This window comes from Strix uralensis, chromosome 9 (assembly GCF_047716275.1).
Source record: "Strix uralensis isolate ZFMK-TIS-50842 chromosome 9, bStrUra1, whole genome shotgun sequence".
In the NCBI taxonomy this organism is placed as follows: Eukaryota; Metazoa; Chordata; class Aves; order Strigiformes; family Strigidae; genus Strix; species Strix uralensis.
The window spans coordinates 20,217,611-20,239,406 of record NC_133980.1 but is presented as its reverse complement, the minus strand read 5'-3'; the positions used below and the strand labels follow the sequence as shown (position 1 = coordinate 20,239,406).

At 40.6% G+C, this 21,796-nt stretch overlaps 1 protein-coding gene across 5 annotated transcripts in view; it reads left to right on the top strand.

The window, feature by feature from the left end:
- NYAP2 (neuronal tyrosine-phosphorylated phosphoinositide-3-kinase adaptor 2) overlaps positions 1-21,796 on the top strand; it is a 144,825-nt gene that overhangs the window by 54,513 nt on the left and 68,516 nt on the right. For 4 of the 5 annotated variants that reach the window (XM_074877685.1, XM_074877682.1, XM_074877681.1 and 1 more), the window contains one exon: positions 10,356-10,654. In XM_074877685.1, the coding sequence (XP_074733786.1) occupies positions 10,414-10,654 (241 nt within the window). In that variant the 5' untranslated portion in view covers positions 10,356-10,413. The remainder of the gene's footprint in view (positions 1-10,355; positions 10,655-21,796) is intronic. The other variant, XM_074877684.1, reaches the window with a different exon arrangement.

The window sequence follows — 21,796 nt, the reverse complement described above, 5'->3', positions numbered from 1 at the left end:
AGAGAACAACAGTATATTCTTGTTTGTTTGGTTGTTTTGTTTTTGTTTTTTTTTTTAAAAAGAGTTGAATTGCTCTTACTAGAGACACACAGATATCCCTTTGTGCTGTCTAGTCTGCAGACTAGCTGATTTGGACTGAAGTGCTTGGTACATGCATACAAGGTGTCTCTGAGCTCCTTGGTAGTTTAAGTTGTTTTAAAGTAGACTACTGCCTGCAGTGTAACATTGGGAGATGGCAAACCAGTTCATACTATGTTAGGGTTATGGTTTCTAGCTAGAAGACTTTTCAAAGGGCCTTAAGTGACCTAGAAGTGTACATACACTAAAATTGACTACCAGCAGCTTTGCAGATTTTAATAGTAATTCTTAGTGCAAAGAAAAGCAGCAACACGGTATTTTTGGATTGTCATCTGAGGTCCGGAGTTCATGTAATCCTGGCTGCCACAGCTCACCACCTCAATGCACAGAAAGCACTATTTCTTGCAAGCTCAGATACTTTGAACATGCCACTCCAGTGAATGACAGCTCCAAATAGTTACCTGAGGAATAAAGGGCATTTACACACTTTTAGCATGAACAGCACTGAGCTGATCACCTCTCATGCAGGGAACTAAACCAGTACATTCTCCACTTAATTTACCATTATTCATTGAGGTTACAAGAGTCTTTGCTCTTTAATATTTTAACTTTCTAAAAAAATCCTCACACAGATTTTCACAGCTTGGAAAACATCCTTCTACTGTTGCTTTAGCAAGATTTCGTCTCACTGCAGCTTCATAGGCTGCAGTGATGATCCTTTGGGCAATGCTCCCATGTCACTAAAGGAGCATTTAAGTACTACACTTCCTCTGACACTTCCTTCAGTGTCAGAGCTTGTTGGATGTAGTTTTTGCTCAACTATTTGGCAAAAAACTACCCCTGCAATTAAAAAGAAAAACCCACAACATGGCAGTGATGAAAAAAAGATAATTAGCTGAACACATCCATTTGCAAAAGCAATTCTAATCAATGTGTGCTGATTTTTGGCAGATTTGGCAGTTTTAGCTTTTTTGTGTAGCTGGTTGTCTCTGGTGTTAAATTCCCATATATGTAGAGACCTTTTAGGAGTCTGCTAGAGTTACTAGATCTGGCCCATCAGCTGTGTGCATGGATACAGAGGAGAAAAGAATTTCTGTACTTTGCATTTGGACAATTCACCTTGATTTCTAAATGGAATTGCATGGACAGGCAATGGATGTATTGGAAGACCTAAGCATGGAATTGGTTCAGGGGCACTCTGGGTACATGTATACATGGGACAAGCTACACTTTTGCTGGCTAGCCAGTGTCCTGACTGAAATCACTAAGTCTTAACCACCTATATGCCCATTACACTTGCTTTTCACATACTCTGACATGCAATATGAAATCAACTGTGTTTCTGAAACTGTAATGTCCTTTTTAATTTATTTCTCTGAACAAATAACCAGCTTCTGACAACCCTGGCTAAGAAACTGACATCCATCAAGACAGGGAAAGAGTTGTTTTATATTATTATTTCTAAATTTAGGTGTGAAGCACATTAATATTCTGTTGTGACTATAATGGTCACTTTGCTATCTATAAAAAAGTGATATAAGCAGAGAAATTTTCAAAGCAGCTTTGTATCTTAGTGAACAAGTCTCTCCAGGCTTTGATGCTGAGAGCTGTTGATACTGATGTACAGGATTTCACAGTTTTAATTTACCACATTGAGACTGTCCAGGGAAGAAGGAGAGAGAGAGACCAGTGTACACATCTGTGTGGAGTGATTCCCCTTCCTGCTTTCTGGGTTTATCACACCTGTGAAAAACATTTCACTTAGTTTTTGGGGTCCTCATTTCATTTTGCAAGGCACAGACAGATACTCATGCTGTCCAGTTAAATCTCAAAGTGATGATCAACAAATGAGTGAAACCTTCCCTCCAGAAATCAGAAGAAACAGAGAGATGGTAATACGGATAGTTAATAGCACAAGGCTACTAATGCTAGCTGTAAAGTTGAGGCAATGGACTCTGGCAGGGCTATTCCAGTGCAAAAAAGGATCTTCTGGTGCATGTTTCTATGGGTTTCAGCACCTGTGACAGTAAGGTGATGTATTTATGTAGTTAGGGTGGCGTAGGCTGCAGTAATTTTTTTTTTGTTTGTTTCCTGTGCAAAGACCAGTTCAGCACACAGAAACATTGTGTGGGAAAAATACCCAAGTAAGCCTTGCACTGTTTTGTAGAAACCTGCATTGTGCATTCCCCTTAAATAAAAATCTAAAAATACAATTTGTAGATTACAATGGATTTAGTCCCATTTAAATTGCTAATGTGCAGATGCTTTTTTAGTAACTATGAACTGACCCTGAATATCTGTGAAAGCAGTACCTAAAATTGTACCTGGAATAATTGGGATATATGCCTGTTCAAGAGAATGCAAATCCCTGAGTTTTGCTATGTGCTGAGATGTCTGGAAGCAAAATTGCCCTATATGAATATAACAGATCTGGAGTGGTGAGCTGCCAAGAGACAAGCATTTGCATAAAACTGTCCTTTCAGTGGAGCCTACATCCCTGTCACATCCCTACTGTGACCATGCTACTGAGACCTTCTCCCAGGCTCTGTATGCCAGGCAGTGCCTCTCCCTTTCTTATCTACTCAGATGGCATATTTATAAAAGAAAACAGAGAGACAAGCAGCCCAGGGAATATGTCTTGAACTGAGAGTTATGAATGACAGTGTTATCAGAAGAATTATGTGAATAACTGGAGTTTCAGGTCACTAGTTGAACAAAAAAAATCTGTATGTTTTGTTACAGACCATGCTGAAGTGAAATTTGTGAGGGGTTTTCCTCCAAAACAAAATGTTCTTCCTGTTCACTGCCAGGTTAGGATTGAACTCTTTTCTCTTTGGGGCTGGACGCTATAGGAAACATTTATTTTAAACCTTAATTTCCTTGTATTTGAGCTTGGATTTTAAATGGAAAGTAGAGTCATGTTTGCTCAAGGGACTCAGAAGAGCATCTGTACAATCACTGTTTGAAATAAGCCTGAATCTGGAAAGGTTAGACACAGTGTAATATCTCGGCAGGCACAGTGCACTTGGTTTACAAATTGCCGTTCTTAGAGTGTTGGCGCATTTCATTCATTTGTCCAGATTTAAACTTTTCCCAGCATCTGATCCACAAAAAGGTTTTTTTACTTTTTACAGATTTTCCTTCCATTACAACACTTTGACTCAAAACCAAAGAAACGTTTTATTACAAAAATGCACAAAAATTATTTTATATGTTAATTTATTCCCATATCTCATTGAAATATTTACGTAGCCACAGTTGCTCAGGCAGAGTGGAGTCTGCGCCATGTGGTTTTCCACTGAATGTGACAAAAACACAGCCTTGTTCTAGCTCCACCCGTTTTTGACAGGATGCAAAACCCCACTCCATTAACGCGAACATGCATTTGCACTCAGTTTAAACATTGCATATGGTTGATGTCTAATTCTAGGTGACTCTGAACATATGAGCTTTCATTTACTGGCTTTTAGCTGTGCATCTCCCATGCAAAATTAAAAATATCTATAGTCATATGAAAGCAGAGTGCTTTTCACTCCTGCCTGTTAAGTGTCCTCTGTATTCACAACTTACAAACATTTCTATATGCATCAGTTAGTCACCAGTCGTAGGTGGGGCTGGAGCACTGCAGACCCTGTGCCCCGCATACAGTAGTAAGTGTTGGTCCTTGGAGGAAAGCAGCATCAGACCACTGCGGATGTTCAGTCCAATGTACTTGTTGTTATTCCCTGGTTGAAGAGGCAGCCTACTAAAGATAGAAAGAATGCCAGTGAAAATAAGAAGTAGTACTTGCACTTCTGTTCAAACTCATGAAATAGTGTTGTTAAGCTCTCTGTGGATCAGAAGGGTCCCTGCTCCTCAGTTACTGCTTTCTAAGCTGTCTAGCGCATGTTAATTTGTTGTAAAAATAGCAATCATAGTTTTTATTTATCAGTGTTTCTTATAAAGTGTTTTGGGTTAGTTTTGATTTTGATTTTTTTTTTTTCCAAACTCCCAACTATTGCTACCATTTTCAACCTTTTGCATTATAAAAATAGTTGACTGTGGACCATAGCAGATCACCATTTGAAATTAGGTTATCTGGCATCCCTTGGAAAACCTGCTGTGAAGAGTCTTGGTTAGTTTTGCTTTTGTCATTCATTATGCACTGCATAGGAATTCAGCTGTCTTTTGTTGGTTCACAAGGGACTCGATTAATCTTACAGTGCAGCCACAACACGTGGTGGTTCAGTTTGATCTGGAGAATCTTCTGTGTGCAAGATTCCGTCCTGTTAAGGATGGCAGGAGCCAGACTCTCAACAGCAGCAGAGAGTGCTGTTAGGGGTCTGTTACATGTATAGGTTGGCTTGAAGAATGATTTCCTAGAAATAATCTAGTGTCAGACTATGTGGGCACACCTCTGCAAGTGTTATTGCTTAGATTCACAAGCAACAAGGAATTTCTGCAAGGCCTCCTAGTTATTCCAGTGTGATAGTGAAGCTACACAAAGAGAGAGTATGAGCTCATTGCATGTTTGCAGGATCAAACCCTAGGCCTATGGGTTTGACAGATGTGATAAAAGAATAAATTTTATTTTATAGCACTAATGTATGCTGTGTCCTGAGAGGCCTGACTTCTCAAGTAGCACCTGATCTCCTACCTCAAAAGCAGAGGCATATGGCAGAGATGTTTGATGTGCACGGATATGTCAGTTGCTCACTTTAGATAGTCCTCCAGGTGCACAAAATGACTCTAAATTTGACCTTTGTCATGATTCATTTACACTTTAGCCTGTGTCCTAAAGGATGGTAGTATTATCCTCTGAATCTGGATGTAAGATCATTGTGAGTTATTTGCAGTCTTTCAGAAACGTAATGCAGAAAAAAATCTTGTATGTATATCCTTGGTAATAAGGAGGGGGACTTCTGAAGTGCAATTTAAAAAAAAAGAAGAAGAAAGAAATGTGTGTAATTTGTATGTTTAATTTCTATAATAAAAATGGTGTAGATTTGTGTAAAACCATACTTACAGTGCAGTTCCTGAATCCATGATTGTGATCCTGCCCTTCTTTCTTTAGTATTACATTTCATGGTCTGCTGAAATCATGTTTAGGGGGATAAAAATAGTATATCTTCTGTTTTTTGGCATCCAACCTCTAATTTACAAATATAATTTATGCTAATCTTGAAAGTGCTTCTCAGATACAAAGTAAAATGTGTCATCCTTAGTATATGTGTGTATAATTTATTCTGATGGGGAATAGACATTTCAAAGCCATTTCAGCCCTTTATACTCAGAACATTTGATATGAGCAGAGAAACTGGGTGTTCACTGCTGTAAGGAAGTGGTTAAAATAACAGTAGCTATTCTCTTAACCGAAAAAAGGCAGATGCACCAAGGGATGAACTGCTGTTTGCTCAGTCAAACCAGCTCATATACAATCCTTAAGTAGTTTTATTCCTTTTGTATTTTTGCTGGTGGTTAGTCATTTTTATGACGGACTTATGAGAATCTTCCTACATCATCACAGTTAATTTTTTGTGACTTCTCTTTTCCTCAATCTTTGATGCAGACGGCTTCCCTGATGGATTAGATGCATGTCGTGGGGGGGTGGCACTGCGTGGGCTTGCAGCTCCCCAGAGAGAAGAGGCCTGGCCATCCATATGCATTGTTTGCCCTATAATTCATAGTTCTCCCCACTTCTGCAGAGGAGCCTGCAGAGACTCCCAGCTCAGTTTCTGCAAGCTAACAAACCAGTATCTGTGACCAAGTCTTCCTCAAGCACAAGAGGAGTGAGCAGCTGCTGTTGAAATGGCTTCTCTTGGTTGTCTGGAGTTCCAACACTTAGAGAAGGACAGTGACCTGCTGTGGTCACAGACTGGGGTGTATCACAGCAAAGAAATGGCAAAATACCTTCAAAGATGCCACATCACCAGCAGAGTACTTTCCCCTTTCTCCTGCTTAGGAGGTCAAGTCTCATAATCAGGTGTAGTTCCCCTTTTGAACTTGTGGATAGAAAGTCACAAGATCTCATGTAAAGGAGCACAGGAAGAAAAATATAAACTGTACAAAGATGAGAACTACTAAGTGGTTCTTGGTGCCTGAGGCATGAAACTAATCCATTGTAAGCTTGAACTGGTAAGAGAATTTCTGGATGAATACCAGGAACAAGGGTAGATAGATGGCTGGGAAGAATATATAGCTCTAGGGTATTCTGACTTTATGGGACTTAGATTTTCCCAACAATTTTCCTACTCTTTACAACTGCACTGAGGGATTTAATATTCCACATTATTTATAGTTAAAGCAGTAACACCAAGTAAAACAAAAGTTTTCACACAAATTCGTTTTGTTTTCTAAGAATTAATTCAGTTTCTGCCTGGACTAAGTAATGAAACTTCACAGCAAATTAAAATTGTTATTTGCAATGCTAAGCAAGAACAATGCAAATTTAAAAGACCAGACCCATTCAGGCAGGCAGACTCTGGATACTTTTTCTTTCCCATGTATTTTTCAGCAATGTGATGAGAAGTTCTTTTTCTTAGTTTTCTAACTTAACAACTTGAAAATATATTCCTAGTCAATAGGAACATTATGACTCATGGCAAAGCGAGGTGGAAAGTATCTTGCCCATGCTCTGGCCATTTAGAGTGTAATCAAATGAATAATATAAAAGACTTTGCCCTCTGTAGTTCTTCAAACACGTGAATGTTTCAGTTATTCCATGCTGTAGTTTGGTCTATGCTCCAATATCTACTTTATAGAATAGAGCAGGCAGAGCACAATGAGCTGAGCTGTAATGTGTCCAGGACTGCAAAGATTACAGTTTATGTGCAGGCAGGCTGATACTGCAGGTAGGAACAGCAAGGTCAGTATGGTTTTATGCTAGTCCAATTCTGACCTCAGAAGTCTCAGCTGACAGATAAAACCTGTATTGGAGGTATAACAAGACTCAGCAGATCCATCAGTTGGAGCTCTTGTTCATATTTTAGAAATGAAAGGTGAAATCCACTATTGCTGATTTAAGGCAAATAAAACCATTTTGGTATTTGTTGTAATGATTCAATTCCAGAACTGTGTGGAAGAGGGAGAAGGATGGGAAGCTCACTTACCTTCCAGTGCACCCAAGGAGGGAGCATGTAATCTGGCAGCACTCTATGGCCTACATCGGGCTTGTTAGGTAGGCTTTGGAGAAACCCAGTAATGTTTTTGAAAGGAGAGCTGCTTCAGAACACTCTTCTTAAGGGTGTCTGGAGCCAACCTCACTGCACTGCTCTTTTTATCATCCACTGCAGCATCTGTCACTACACCTAGGCAAACGCCAAAGTGCATTTTCAGCACAAAGTCAGCTTTGCTGTGAGTGTGCAGCGTGAATGATCATATGATTAATTTTGTTATTATATAATTCATGTCCCTCTTTGTAGATAAATATCTTGCGTTTTTAACAGTTATTTGAATGCTGTACATAATTCTTTGTCAGAGAAGCAGTTGAACCTGGTCAAGTTCAAATTGAAAGCTCCCAGAGGAATAATCCAAATCTGTATCTCCATATATATTAGTAAAATGTGTAATACTTGCAGCAACTTACATAATACAGTTTTGAAATTAGATAGAACTCATTATCAGTACAATGAGGAGCACAGGCTCTTTCCTGTCAGAAATAATGGAGTGAGATCTACACAATTATTTTCCTTCACTGTCTCTGTAGTCATTTATGCAGCAAGGTGCATATAAATCTTTCTCAGCCTGTTGTGCTGTAGTGGGACATACACCAGTCCCAGCCCACTCGTGGTTGTAGGCAAGAGGAGTATATAAATAAGTCCTTTAATTCTGTCTGCTTTCATGATGTAACATCAATAGCACTGTGCATTGCAAAGCTGCATTGCACAAGTCCAAATGGAGCTTTAGTATGCTGCTGCGTGAGGGTAGGGGATGCCTCGTTTGAAATCTGCCATCCTGCTTTTGTGCCTGTGCTCTGGGTATGAGTGTGGAGTGACTCCTTTCTCTTTGCCCCACGGTGGATTTCAGTCTCTATTACTGAGGTGTGAACTTGGCAAGCTGTGCTAGGAAACACCTGCTGCCCAACACTCAGGAATTGCTACCAGCATAAGTAACAAACCTAAGCCTTTGGTGATCCTGGTTGATGACCAGGGTCGAGGACCAAGAATTAGAGGCTAGTCTTCTTCAGCTTGGGGTTTACAGTGCCTAACCATTGGCTGAAGGTTGGCTCCTATGCTTAAAAAGAAATGGCCTCTCTTTTAAACGTGGCTGAAAAGAGGGAAATGGTGTCCTGCTGGTTTTGTCTAGTACTTGAGCAGAGGATGTAGAAAAGCAAGACCAGATCTACTTCAGCCATGAAGCAGAACAGCAAGGTCTGTTCCCATCTCAGTGGAATTTGTGCAAGTCCATCCAGAACAAAATCCGCCATATAGTGTGTGGTTTAAACAACTCCATGCAGCAGTGAAGTAAATGCACTAGTAACCTGATAAGAATTTTAACATCAGACACACAATGAACTGAAATTTTGTTTGCTAAACATGATTTATCCAATGGATTTAAGGAAGGAAGCAGACTCCCCACCTGCGTTCTTCAGCATGTTTGGATAGTAATCTTCTTTAAATAATGTGACAGGCACTTTTTGTAGTCCAGCGTCAGAGGATTATATTATTTTCAGAACAATTTATGAAAGATTAGTAGAGACATAGTTAATCATTTAAATTAGCTACAGGTTTTTTATTAATCTTCAAATTAATGAGTTCTACCTTTTGATCTTTCTGGCTGCAAATCCCTCTAGAATTGATGCCAATTAGGATTTGGTAATAACTTGGTTATGAGCATGGACCAGTGTGTGCATATGCGTGGCATGCGTGTGTGCACGTGTGTGTGTACATGTGAGGGTAGGTGTCAGTGCCCCCGGAGAGTGGCACATGTTCAGTTAGACCTGTTCAGCTGTTAGCAATTTGGAAAGTGGACCTCTCCACTGGTGGAAATTAAATAAAAATGCAAAGACAGTAGTAAGCAAACAAAGGTTCTGCTTTATCATGTACAAAGTTGTGCATTGCACAGTGCCAATCTGATGCTTTTAGGATAACTAGATATATCTTGTGTATTACCTGCAATGAAGATGAGAATGGTACCAGGGAATGAAGTGACCTTACTCACTCTTCACATGAACTGTTGAGAAATGTTCTTGTCTTTTAAAGAAGGAAATGTGTTCCAAAATCCAATAAACTGCACCAGCCCAAGGCAACATCAAATAGGAAACTTACAGAGGAGCAGACTGACCCTGCTTAGAGCTTCACTCTGTGTGAAGGGGAAACAGGAGGTAATTAGGGCTTTCCGGGACTTCACAGTTCACATACTGACATTTCTACGTATCAACAGTGGTACCATTTCAAAACTCCTTGCAAACAGGCCCATGTTCACCTGTGTGTGTTGCTGAGTTTCTTTGTAGAGTCACTGAATTGCCTTAACTGAAACGTCCTGTTGGTTTTACAGTATCAGTAAGAACAGTTCTTCAGAACTGATCAGCATGCAGGAGTTCTCGGTCCTGCCATCCACAGTACAATGTAGTACTTGGTATGATAGTGGTTGTTTCGGCTGAGCTTTCCTTCTGTGTTTCTGAATAGTTGGAGGTTATTTTCTTCCTGGGGTCACACAGCCCATTGCCTTTTCATCTCCTACACTTGTATTTTACTAGTCTGATGCTACTCATGTTGCAGCTTCATGTGTACTTGATGAGATGTTAATGTTCAGTTTCCTATATCCAAGTATTTTTTAGAGCACTTCTTTCTCCTACCATTCTTTAATCTGAAGGGAAATGATTGATTGGACTCCAAGAGCCTTGTTTTCCAAGGTACATGAGTGTCTGTAGTCAAAGATGAGTACAGGGGAGTGTGGATCAATACATGATGTTGCATTTCTAAAGCAGTATTCTTTGCCCTACTCACAGTCTCTTGTCTCCCTGAAAAACTCAGTTCTGACTTCCAATGTTTGAAATTTGTTCTATAGACAATTTGTAGTCACGATGCTATGAAAGCTGAACAAAAGCTTTTTTCAATTTCTTCTTGTAAAATTTTGAGTGAGTGCATAGTGGTATATCTACATTTCAGTTGTTGGCAACTTATTTTGAAAAGTAGACTACTCCATTCTAGTACTCATCTTGTTTTAAGAAAAGAGCATTGCTTATTTCCAAATTCAAAACTACAATCTGCTCATCATGGGCAGAACTGAGACCCTGGTTCCAGGTACAGTTCAGGCAAAGGTGGATCATTTACTTATATGTGTATTTTCTCTTACAGCATAGGTGGAGAAGTAGTGAGAGGAAATGAAGGAAGCTACGTGGGGAAACATTTCCGCATGGGATTTATGACAATGCCTGCTCCTCAGGACAGACTGCCACATCCTTGCTCCAGTGGCTTTACCGTGAGATCCCAGTCTCTTCATTCTGTTGGAGGAACCGATGATGAAAGTAGCAGCTCTCGTAAGCAGCCACCTCCAAAACCTAAGCGAGACCCCAACACCAAACTGAGCACCTCATCTGAAACAGTCAACACTGGAACAACAAGTAAAAGTGGGAAACTACCGGACAGGACTGAAGGTAAACACTATAATTCTTTCAAAAAAAGTTTTTTTGTGACTCTGTGTTAAAATTATACAGTTGATAATCTTGCATTTAAGAATTACCTGTATGTTTCCCCATCTGTGTAACAGTGCCAGCACAGATATCATAGATCCCTCATCTCTAAATTGTGGACCAGCGGGTAATTGCCAACCTTTGACATTTCTCACAGAACTGTACCACTTATACAGCCTGGTTATATACTGGGGAATGAGCTGAATTTATTCAAAGTGAAGAGAAAAAGAGATTGCTGTCAGATGGCATGTAGGACAATTCTATCTGCATGCCAGTCAAGGACCACTCACCATATCACTAGCACTGTACAAACCACAGCTTTGGAAAAGGTCCTCCTCAACAAAGTGAAGAACAGAAATTATTAAAAAGAATACTGTGTGACCCTAAACTCCAAAGCAAGGAAATATCATCCAACAGTAAAAATTGTACCTGAGATGATATAGTGTATTGCCCAAAGCTTCTGTTGGCATAGGAGTCTACATTTTCTCTTCTCATTTCTCCCAGTTACATTTCAGCCAATATGGCATTCAGAAGAAAATAAGCAAATTTGTTGAATAAGGATATCGCTTCCTTACTCTGACCTACTAAAGATGAGCTAACACTATAGGGATCTTCTCCTTTTCTTCCATGCTGGAAATGCATTTTGTGCAGCAGTAGGACCAGCTGTACTCCCTGCTAAGAGAGATCAGGATGACTCTGCTTCACAGTGGGAACTGTAAGGAGGAACCCTTAGGGACAAATGGTTTGATCAGTGCTGGTCTTTCCCACTGCTATGTTACATATCAGTTTTGACATCCCATGCAGTATGTTGTGCTCTTATCCCTTTTGCTTGTTGTTGTGGCCAGAAATACTTGTTAGTTACATTCATGCTACAACCCCTTTTAAGCAAATCCGATTTTAAAAAGTCATCAGTGATAACAAAGATGCAAAGGAATGTGTAATTCAACTGGTGGCACGTAAGTCTACGATTGCAAGGTTGAACACAAACACTGAAAAAACCTGTAGATTTATTTATGCTGCTGTTGGTAGTTACTTTGCATATGACATTTACCATTATTTCCATAGCTTGTCTTCTACAGTGACCATTACATCAACTGCACTGGACAGACTAATGTGACATATCCAAGCATTAAGTAGCTGCCCTTAATAAAAGCTGTTTACCACTATTTTACGGACCAAAGCCTACATAGAAACTGTTCAGATTTGTGCCACAGAGATTTAAAATCTCATATAAAAGAGTCTTTCAAGTCTTTCATTTAATACAAAAAGAGAACGCATGGCACAAACTTCGCAGTCTGATATGCTCTGAGGTGAAAGGCAGGACCTCTTAAGTTATTCAAAAGTTCATTTAAAAAATATTATATTTTAAGATATTTTTATAATTCTTTAACATATGTTAGCACTCCTTCTTCCTGAGTCTGCACATCCAGAATTACCAAGGCTATGTGAAGTTTGTTTTGCAGACAGGGCAGTAAGACAGGCTTTAATGTTTTCTAACATGTTTAATGAATATTCCTGCAAGTGTGCATTCAGTCACACAGTATGTCGTACTCTTAGCTATAGCTGACCTTGACATTATCTCTAGGATGATTAGGAATGAGGTCTGTTTTACATTTATCCCCCAGCCCTTTTCCTCATTTACTGAGAAGCAAGAGACTTTGACAGCCTTAAAGTAGCAATAATAATAATGATAGTGATAATTGAAATACATCCAAGTATTTTACCAATCTCACAGAGGTTATGGCAGATTCCTTAAGCAGTCTGTGTCCTCATGAAACTAGATCATCTTCAGCATTATTATTATGGAAGGTTCTGAAAATTTTGCTTCCTTTCTCTCTTCTCCTCCTGACATCTGATATTTGACACCAAGGACATAATATGTAGTCATGTCCCTACATGACTACAGATTTCAAAGTTTGAAATTGATTGACGTTTCTGTTTCCAAAGCCAAGTACCACTTTGCCTCCTCCCACGCTGCGCAGGTTGAGCTTGATCTATCCCATCACATGATGGTTATGAGGGGCACGCGTGGTATTGTACCAGTGTTCACTTTGGATAATTGGTATGACAATGGTACTACTACACCGTAGTACTAAGCATTGCAGAGCGCCTCAGATTTATTATTATAATCAAGAGCTGAATATTCATAGCAAGATCTCTGTAAAGAACTGGTGAATGAGTAATACTCCATCACTAGCATAAAAGGTAATACCTAAATGCTACCTTTTAGTGTGACTAAATGCCTTCATGGAATATTGAGACTCTCTGTGATACTTAACGTATGTTAATTCTGTTGGTTTATATGTAGTGCAGAAATGGGCATTTTTAGGCTATCATGAAGAAGCTCCTGGAGATTTTGAATTGACAGAATCCTTTAACCATACCATTGCTTTTGTGTGTTGAGAATATCTGCCCTATTTGTACGTGTCTTGTTTTATATGTGCCAGGCATATAGGGCTTTCACCAAAGAGTTTGGTAGGTAGAAGGTAGTATCGCCCTGTAGGGGTTTTTTTAAGTAAGCAGTCAAATTTTAAATCCTGAGATATACTCAAGGGTGATGCAACATGGTGCTTGGATGAACAGGCTGGATTTCTAAAATGCTCTGCTCTCACCAGGAGAGGCTTTGCTATCACCTGTGCACTCCAAGGTAACATGTTTGTTTTGATGAAAGAATTTTCACAGTTATCATCTGGCTAGGGAAAGGAATGTTTATATAAAAACTGTGGTCATACATGGATGAGGACATCTAAAGATGAGCAGAACCAGAAGAAAGTCAAAGTTCATTATCTGCAGTATTGATTTGATACAAATATTAAACAAGCTTTGTCCCAGAATATGAAATTATTACTGTTGTTCTAATAGTATCTGAAATTGTGCCTAGCTCGGAGACACCTGTGAAGCTCTGATTCTGCCAGTCTGTTTTTTATGTGCAAGGGGTTAAGTTTTTCCATATCTAGTAGTTCTCATTCTAGTAGCAGTCTTTGAATTCAAGAAATTGTAAATCTGTATCTTTCCAATTTTGGGTGAGATAGTCCATAGGATACAGTATTTATATTCTCCGAAGGAGGTCTCTGGAAGCTCAAGTCCAAGAACAACACACAGGTTTACCTTTCAGTCAGTGTTGTCCATATTGTACCAAAATATTCGTATATGCACGTGTGTCTCACATTTGCATGTACTTGTGGTATTTGCAGGCTGAATGGCTACAGCTTTTTCCAGGAACTATGGAAAACGATGTTGAAAAACCCTATTGTTTCTCCATCAACTATTGTGGAATCTCTACAAAGGAGTTGCCACAAAATTGTTCTCAGCTCATATTTTTTTTTTATGGCAGTGCAGAATAATTCAGAGTATAATGTTTATTGTCTGACCCTGTGGCTACTTTGAAAAGGCATTTCCTAGGCAACCAGGGACAGCCTCAGTGCTCATTTTTATTAAACGTTTACTTTTTGCTTTTTGTTAATGATCTAGTTTATACAAACAGAAGCAGTTACTGATGGTAACTTTTATTCTTTTTCTGATCATAGCAAAGTCAAAATATTGAATCCATCCCATCATAATACCTACCATAACATTATGTTATGTTCTGAGGATGAGCCTGACTTAACTGGAGAAGTAAGTGGCAGAGAAATTTGGCCATGAACTTGAAAGACCTTTTCCTCCTGAAGCACAAATAGCATCAGTAACAGCCACGCTGTCTCTGCGCACTTTTCTTATAAGTGCTCTTGCTTCCAAATTTGAGGGAGTGTGAGGATCTTCTTTTAAGTTGCAATGACACATATTAACCCTGTCTCATTGTGCAGCAGTGTGATAACACTTTGGTTTGTGTGTTTCATCCCAGCCTACCTTGGCTCTGCCTGAAAGATCACTCTCCAGCCTGAAGGCCTCATTCTCCTTAACTTAACTTTAATTTTGTTGCTGTGTTTCTACACTTTTGTGTCCCTCTTATGCTTCAATATTCCTTTTTTACTCTTTTGGCTACCTTTCATATGCGCCCACTGAATGCTTTCCACCCAATGCATTTCTCCTTCGTGACAGATTTCTAGAAAGTTGTTTTTAAAAACGTGGGTTGTCTTTTCTGCAGAGTCTTCAAACTCTGGTAGGAACAGCAAACAAATGTAGCTGTGCCCCACACATTGGAAGTGAGAAGTGAACTGAAAAGGGTGATTTTAAATAACATTTCAGCATGGAAGGCATATCTAATCTTGATCCTGAAAGGCTCTTTATTGCAAAAATGCAGGAGTTTAATTAATTGATGTGGTTTCGGTGCCCAATCTTAAAGAAAAAGGAATTAATAAAACAGTATAATCAGTGAATGCAACCAGCCTCCAGCAGTGTTTTTTGATATGATCACTGAATGCCCATAGGAGAGGTTTACAGATCTACTGCAGTGCAAACATAAATGAAGAGGTGTAAGTGAATTGCATTTTGAAAGTTAACTTCTTGTTAAAATTCTGTTTAGTAATATGAATGATGACTACTTTGTATAAATATAGGCACATAAAATATATATAATATAAACTAATTTATGTATACATAATATACACATTTATGTATAATGAAAATGCAAGTTTTGTGTGCTTGCATATACATACAAACATGTGCACACAAATGTAAATTAAAACTCAGAGTAGCGTTTTCAAAATGCTGTTCATAATTGTGATTCTGCTCCTGCCAGAGCCCACAGGAAGTTTAGGTCTGATACATGATAATGGTGCAGGGATCCCCACCTCTGGAACCCACTCAATTGGTTTGGTGTTTTCCTTCTAAGTGTTGTGTGTGGAAGAAGATGTCCTTCTTGCTGCTTTCTAAGCCCCATGCAGTGGAAGCCTCCCTCTGTTGCTCAGCAATCTCTAAAGGTGGGCAACTTGTAAGGGAAATTTTCCTCCGGAGAAAAGCAATTATAGTAACTGTAACTAGGGTTGCAGTCCAGCTGGTCTCTCTCATAAATCTAGTTTTCTGTCAACTAGACTGGTGACTCTGCATTGTAAACTTGAACTTTTGCTACTCTCATTAAACAGAACTTGGATTAAAGGGATTTAGCACTTTTGCTGTTTTTGCGTGATGCTGGTTTCCTTTTATTTCCTACCTTAGTGAATAATGTATTTAACCTGAACTTTGAAATAGTGTCCTCTGCAGTAACCATGTCATGTCCTTCCTTATAGCCAGATCTTATTCCCACGTCTTTTCATCCATGGCTACTAAGGGAAGAAATATCACTAATGAGCCCTATTCAGACTTAACGAGTCTAAAGGGACTGACAGATGAGTTCTGGTGCGTATAGCTGTGGGCAGTTTAAGATGCTACTGCTTCTGTGCTGTCTGCTTGGCCTCCTGCCAGACATGACAACCCAGTGCTGACTTAGCAGAACGCAATATTTTAGGGACACGTATTTGAGTCGCAGGTGCTCCTGCACCACCCTGCTGCTGGGCAGGAGCTGTGGCAGGGGAGTGGGGCAGGCAGGTCTGGTGAGAAGCATCCTGCGGTGAAGTCTACCAGAGCCCTGTGCAGTGAGCACGAGACTCGTGCGGATGGCTCTTGCAATGCCCTCTTAGCAAGAGCCAGTCATCACTGTGGCCTGCAATGCTGCTGCGATGCCGGGGTGTGGGGCAGGATGGGGTGTGCTGCCTCCTGAGGCCTGGCCTCCGAGTCATCCTCCCAGGGCATGGGCTGCTCAGCTGTGCCTGAGAGGCCTGAGTGCTTGCATGGTGTGCACTATGTTTTTTAGCTCATTTTCCTCTTTCCTACAGTCTGCTCTGTATTGTAAGCACACTCTGTATTTTGACCCATGAAAAGCTGCAGCTAGTGTTCACGTTCGTTATGTAGGAATAATGTAAGCCAGTATTCAGCCATGTGTAAAGCAGAGTCTGTTTTCCTTCACATACCTTAATCTGATTCTTGATGTAGTGCTGCATTACCCGTAATTTTTTGTATGCTGTAATGCATCTCTTGCAGACTGTGGAGCTTGAGAGGGCTTAACTTGAAACTATGCACACTGGGAGAAAGCAGCTGGCAATGAAGGAGGAGAAGTCAAATCCAGCATCAGAGAACACATGCCCTGTTGTCAGTAGAGTGAGGTGGAGTTGGCTCTTAACTACCGTACACGACTCCAGAGAACTGCCCTGTGTGTCCAGGTGGCACAGGGATGGATATGGTGCCCTCAGCAGTGCTAGAGCAATGCAATCTCTACTAGAAACCCAACACTTCTTTCCCTTTGTTCAGCCCTGCATCTTGGCAGCCTCCTTGCTGCTGCAGTGGTTAAAAGGCTGGAGGGCAGCGCTTGGCCTGATGTTGCTGTGGGACTCTGCCCAGCAGCGCCTCTGCTCTGTGTTTGGCCCCTTTGGTTGCTGAAGCAGCTTGTTCCCACTGACCTGCACTCTAGCAGGAAGGGCACAGAAAAGATTTCAGTCTATTCTCTAGCATTTAATAGCTTAGATATTTTCAAAGGCTTTTCTTTTGAGGGGGGTGGGTGGGTGGTGGTTTTTCAGTGTTTTGAGGCTTGGTTTTCTGTGCTTTTGCTGAGATTTCAGTTTGCCCCTCCCTGCAGCGAGTCAATTTTCAGATTGCAGCTCCCAGAGCTGAGTTACTTTCCTGTGGGTACCACCTCCTCCAGCCGTTCATCTTTTCAGGTCTGTTTTCTGGTCTCTCAGATAAGGGAGGGCAAGGGGAAAGGAAGGAATGAAAGCAGCAGTTCTTATAGCTGTTATAATAGCTTTCTGCGCAGAGCAATGAACACAATATGATTTTTGGAGGGATTTATAAACAAGTTTTGAAGCCACAGAGGCAGTATGTTCTTACCCTCAAGGCACATATGTATACTCATTAACGTTAATGGCAGCTGCAAGCATTGAACAGAAAATAGACCATGCAGTGGTAAAAGACATGAAGATCTAGTTACCCACTTGGGAATCGCATTGTGCCCAAGACTTGGCAGTTGGCACTTTAGCTATGTTGTGCTAGTCTACCCTGTGTACTTAGTGTCTTTTTTAAAAATTTTTAATTTAACAAAGTTGCCTTCTATATTCCTCATCTCTCTTTTCACATTAGGATATTGCTCATTTGATGAAAGACACTGCACCTGTGTAAAAAAGTGCAAAATTAAATGTTCAGCCCCCCTGCAGTACCAATATCTCTCTGCTCTCAAGGTTGATGGAAGCTGTGATGTTCTTGATAATGGAAAAGCCTTAATTACGTGAGTTCAGGGAGCGTTGTGCTGATTTACCAGATTGACTGCAAATGCAGCCAGTCCAGGAGGAGGCTGCCTGCCCTAAGTTGAGGCTAGTAAGCCCTGCTAAACGCTTGTGACTCCTGCTGAGCATGTGGGCTTTTCTGCACCGAGTACCCCAGAGCTCTAGGGCTCAGGAGAGTTCATAAACCTGGTTGCAAGCCCAGGCCCAAACTGAGCTTGTGAATTCATACCATTCTGCCCGGGAATTAACAAACCATCTAGGAACTCGAAGTAGTGTTGGGTATAACACAGACATGCTGAGTAGGAGACTTTCTCCAGGCTGCTGCAACCCTGAGGTCTGGTGACTGTATAGGGTCACTGTAGTCCCTGGGCACATCAACAAGGCAAGGAAATGTGAGCCACCTATTCATGCAGACAGCTGGGGTCTAGGAGAGAGTATTAGCACAGGTTTCACATCATATGAAAGTCACCAGGCTGCTTTTGGAGCCAACCCAGCCCTGGAAGTACTTCAGCTGTACTTTTGAGGTGTCTGAATCAATAAGCTTTACCAGAAAGACCACAACGAAGACAGAATCTCTGAAGAAAGCTATCATGTGGGTGCTCTTGTGCACTGCATGGTTAATTTGCGACCTCGGTAGACAGCCCCTATGTAACTGGAAGGTTATAGTGTCAATAAATCCATTCATAATCATTAGGTCACTGTATGTCAAGCCTGGAATACTTTTAGAAAAAACTATGTCATCATATTTGTGACTGTATTTCATATTTTACTTTGTTTATACCTCAGGAGACCATAATACTGGGCCTTCTCAGCATTTCAACCTGTGAGCTGAAATACTATGAAACATTAGATTCTTGCATTAATTTGCATCACTGAATGTCTCTGAAACCAGGGCCAGGAGAGAGGAGGGTAGGAGAAATCTCGCCTCATTATGACAGCCCTTCAGAATTTGTTAAATAAAATGAAATGCCTGTGAAACTACAAAAATAACAATTTTGGAATACTTGTATTACACTTCTGTTTTCTGTACTGTCTTTGACATTGTCTGTTAAAGACATTGTGGACAAATGAGTAAGGGTTTGAGGGGGATCAGTCTGAAATCCTGAAGTTCCTGTTTACTCTCAGAGCTTGTCAGTGATAATAGAGATGTCTGGTAAAGTTCATTTGGAATTAAAGGAAAAAGCACAAAACCGCTGCACTTGTTATTCCACAGCAAATACATTGGATTTCCATCTCTTCATTTTACCTTATTTTTGACTGGTGCCCTAATTTTGTTCTCGCTTAAACAACCAAATGAGACAAATCCTTATGGCATGAAGCATGACTGAGCTCTCAAAGCATTTCCTGTCAAGAGGTTGATACTGGGGGGCCCAAGCACCCTACACTCATGTTGGCTTTACTGGGAACGCACAGTGCTTAGCAGAATCACGTCCCAAGAGATTTAAGTCTGGCTCCAGGTGAGATCCTGTCGTGGCTATCCTCTATTTCATTGTCAGTTTCTTTCTAATGACTGTTTGAATATAGTAGTCTTGGTTGGTGTACTGGTTTGCTGCTTTCATCTCTTTCACTTGGCTTAATCCTGGATGACATCAAGCAACATATGCCTGACATGGTACAACTGTGCGTGGCACTTCATGCTTTTCAATTTGTATGTGTGCAAACAGTGCTGTGTTGGGATAACATGCGCAGCAGTGACAGCTCAACAGAGCACAGCTTCCTTTTTGCAGTGCCATCAACTTGCCTGGAGGCCACAGTGTACCAGCCTGGGCTTTTCACAGATGCATGAGGAAAAAAACCACAATAAGCACACACAAATTTTTGTTCTAATTTTAGTGACCATAACTTTGTACTGCTGGCATGTCAAACAAGAAGCACATGTCCACAAAGTCCAGCATGATTTGCAGCTGGCTGATGGTTCAGGGTGAGGAGAAGCTTAGATGTGGGAGGTAAAAAGCTGGAACGTGGTGTATTTGACGTCATCAAGAGGCATAGCTTAATATCCAATCCAGTGCAGTGGTATATTTGCCATGGTTTCCACCGCTTCTCTGAGATAATCATGAATAATACTCTGCCATCAAATTCACAACCAGCTTGCATGTAACGATTGAGTAATTCTAGCTCCTCTTATGCTTAGTAATAAAACAAAACCAGTACTGCAAGTACAGGACTCGTTGAGCATAAGTACACCTGGAAAAACTCAAGTCTGTGTTGGGAGCAGTATAAACTTTGGGTTGTTGGCCCTAACAGTGCTTTGTGGGATGAAGAAGATTCCTGACATTTTCCCCTCATGCACAATTGCAAAAGGAGCTGTCTTCTATTTCTTCTTGGTAGAATACTGAAGGATGGCTTGGCTATAAATCTTGCCACAGGATCAGTGTGATGATGCCACAAGTCTCCTCAATTGGGAAAGTTTTAATGGGGCTAGGTTTTTGCTTATGGCAATGGAAGTCTCTTAATACTTGGATTTTGGTGAATAAGATGGTAAACAACCCCTTGATTAAACTAAAAACAACCCCAAGAAACCAAAAAAAAGCAAATACACAAATGTGCACCAAGAACAAGCTTGAAGCTATACCACTAGTGAGGTTTCAAAAACTTGATAATCTGTCCAGCCTGTTTATTTTCTTAATTATGAGTTTTTGCAAACAAAAGCATGGAAGCTCAAGGTATTCTATGGTTCTGAATTATTTGTTATTTTCTGATAAAGATGAGATACCTTTTACAGCTGTTGTGATTACGTATCTGCAGTGACTAATTACCATAAGATCCCAGTCCTGCAAATACATGCTTGCATGTGAGTGTTATGCCAAATGGAAACTTTCGTAAATAATACTAACCATCTCCCAGGGGTGTCAGTGGAGGGACAGGGCTCTTCACAGCTCTGCCACTGGCTCAGATGACCCTGAGCATTTCACTTGGCACTCAGTGTCCTAGATTCCTCCTTTGTAAAAGAGAGAGTGATGAGGACTTTGTTTTATGAGATAGTTTGCAATCAACTTATGATCAGACTATTTCTGCTCACAGTCAAAACTTGGGCTAACAAGACGTGTGAGTGCTTTTGTGAACAGAACTGTAGAAAGAGGCTTTTGAGCAGAGAAGGGAATACATGAAAAAGACTGTCCTTGTTTAATGTGAAATTCCACACATCTGGCAGGGTTTCATTTGTGAACTCAGGGCAGTCACTGTGGAAACAAGGACTTCAAGCAGCTTCTCAGCATAGGAACTGCTCAAGTTCCCTTTCCTAACCTCCTGTTGGTATCACTGATGCTGCAGTGCATGAATAAGGATGACAAAATCAGGGATTCTGGATTATGGTTCAGCTCTGTGAAATGCTGAATGCCATCGGTTTACAGCACTGACAGTCCCAGGAGATGGTAGGTAACAAGCCCCCTCAGAGTTTAGGCTTTTAGGTGCTGTCCTATACCAGAGGCTGTGCCTCAGTCGTGTGGATGAATTCCTGCAAAAAGCTTTGCTTCTGTGCAACAGCAAAATGAAGCAGGCTGTAAGCTCTGGGTTATAGTGATAGCTTCTGGTTTCCTGTGGTTGTGCAATGGCTCAAAGTGTGGGTGCATCCCTATGTCCTAGTGACAGTGGGAGTAGAAGCTAGTTCAGTCTTCATGGGGAACTTCAACAACTGCAAGATAGGATTAAAAGGAACATTTCTTGCAATGAAAGTTGCTTGATAAGATATGTTACCTGAGAAAGCTGACTGGGATAATGGTCTCAGCAGTCACTGGCATTTCACTGGCAAAACCATCATTGGCTTGTCCTTACACCCATACCATTGTGTTCTGCACTTATTTGACACATTAGGCCTGGCTTAGGGGCTGTGCTGTAAGGTTGAGTGGGTCAAAATTGTAAGTAAATGGGAAGGAGAAGGGAAAAATGGAAGGAAAGGAGAAAAAGGGGAAGAGAA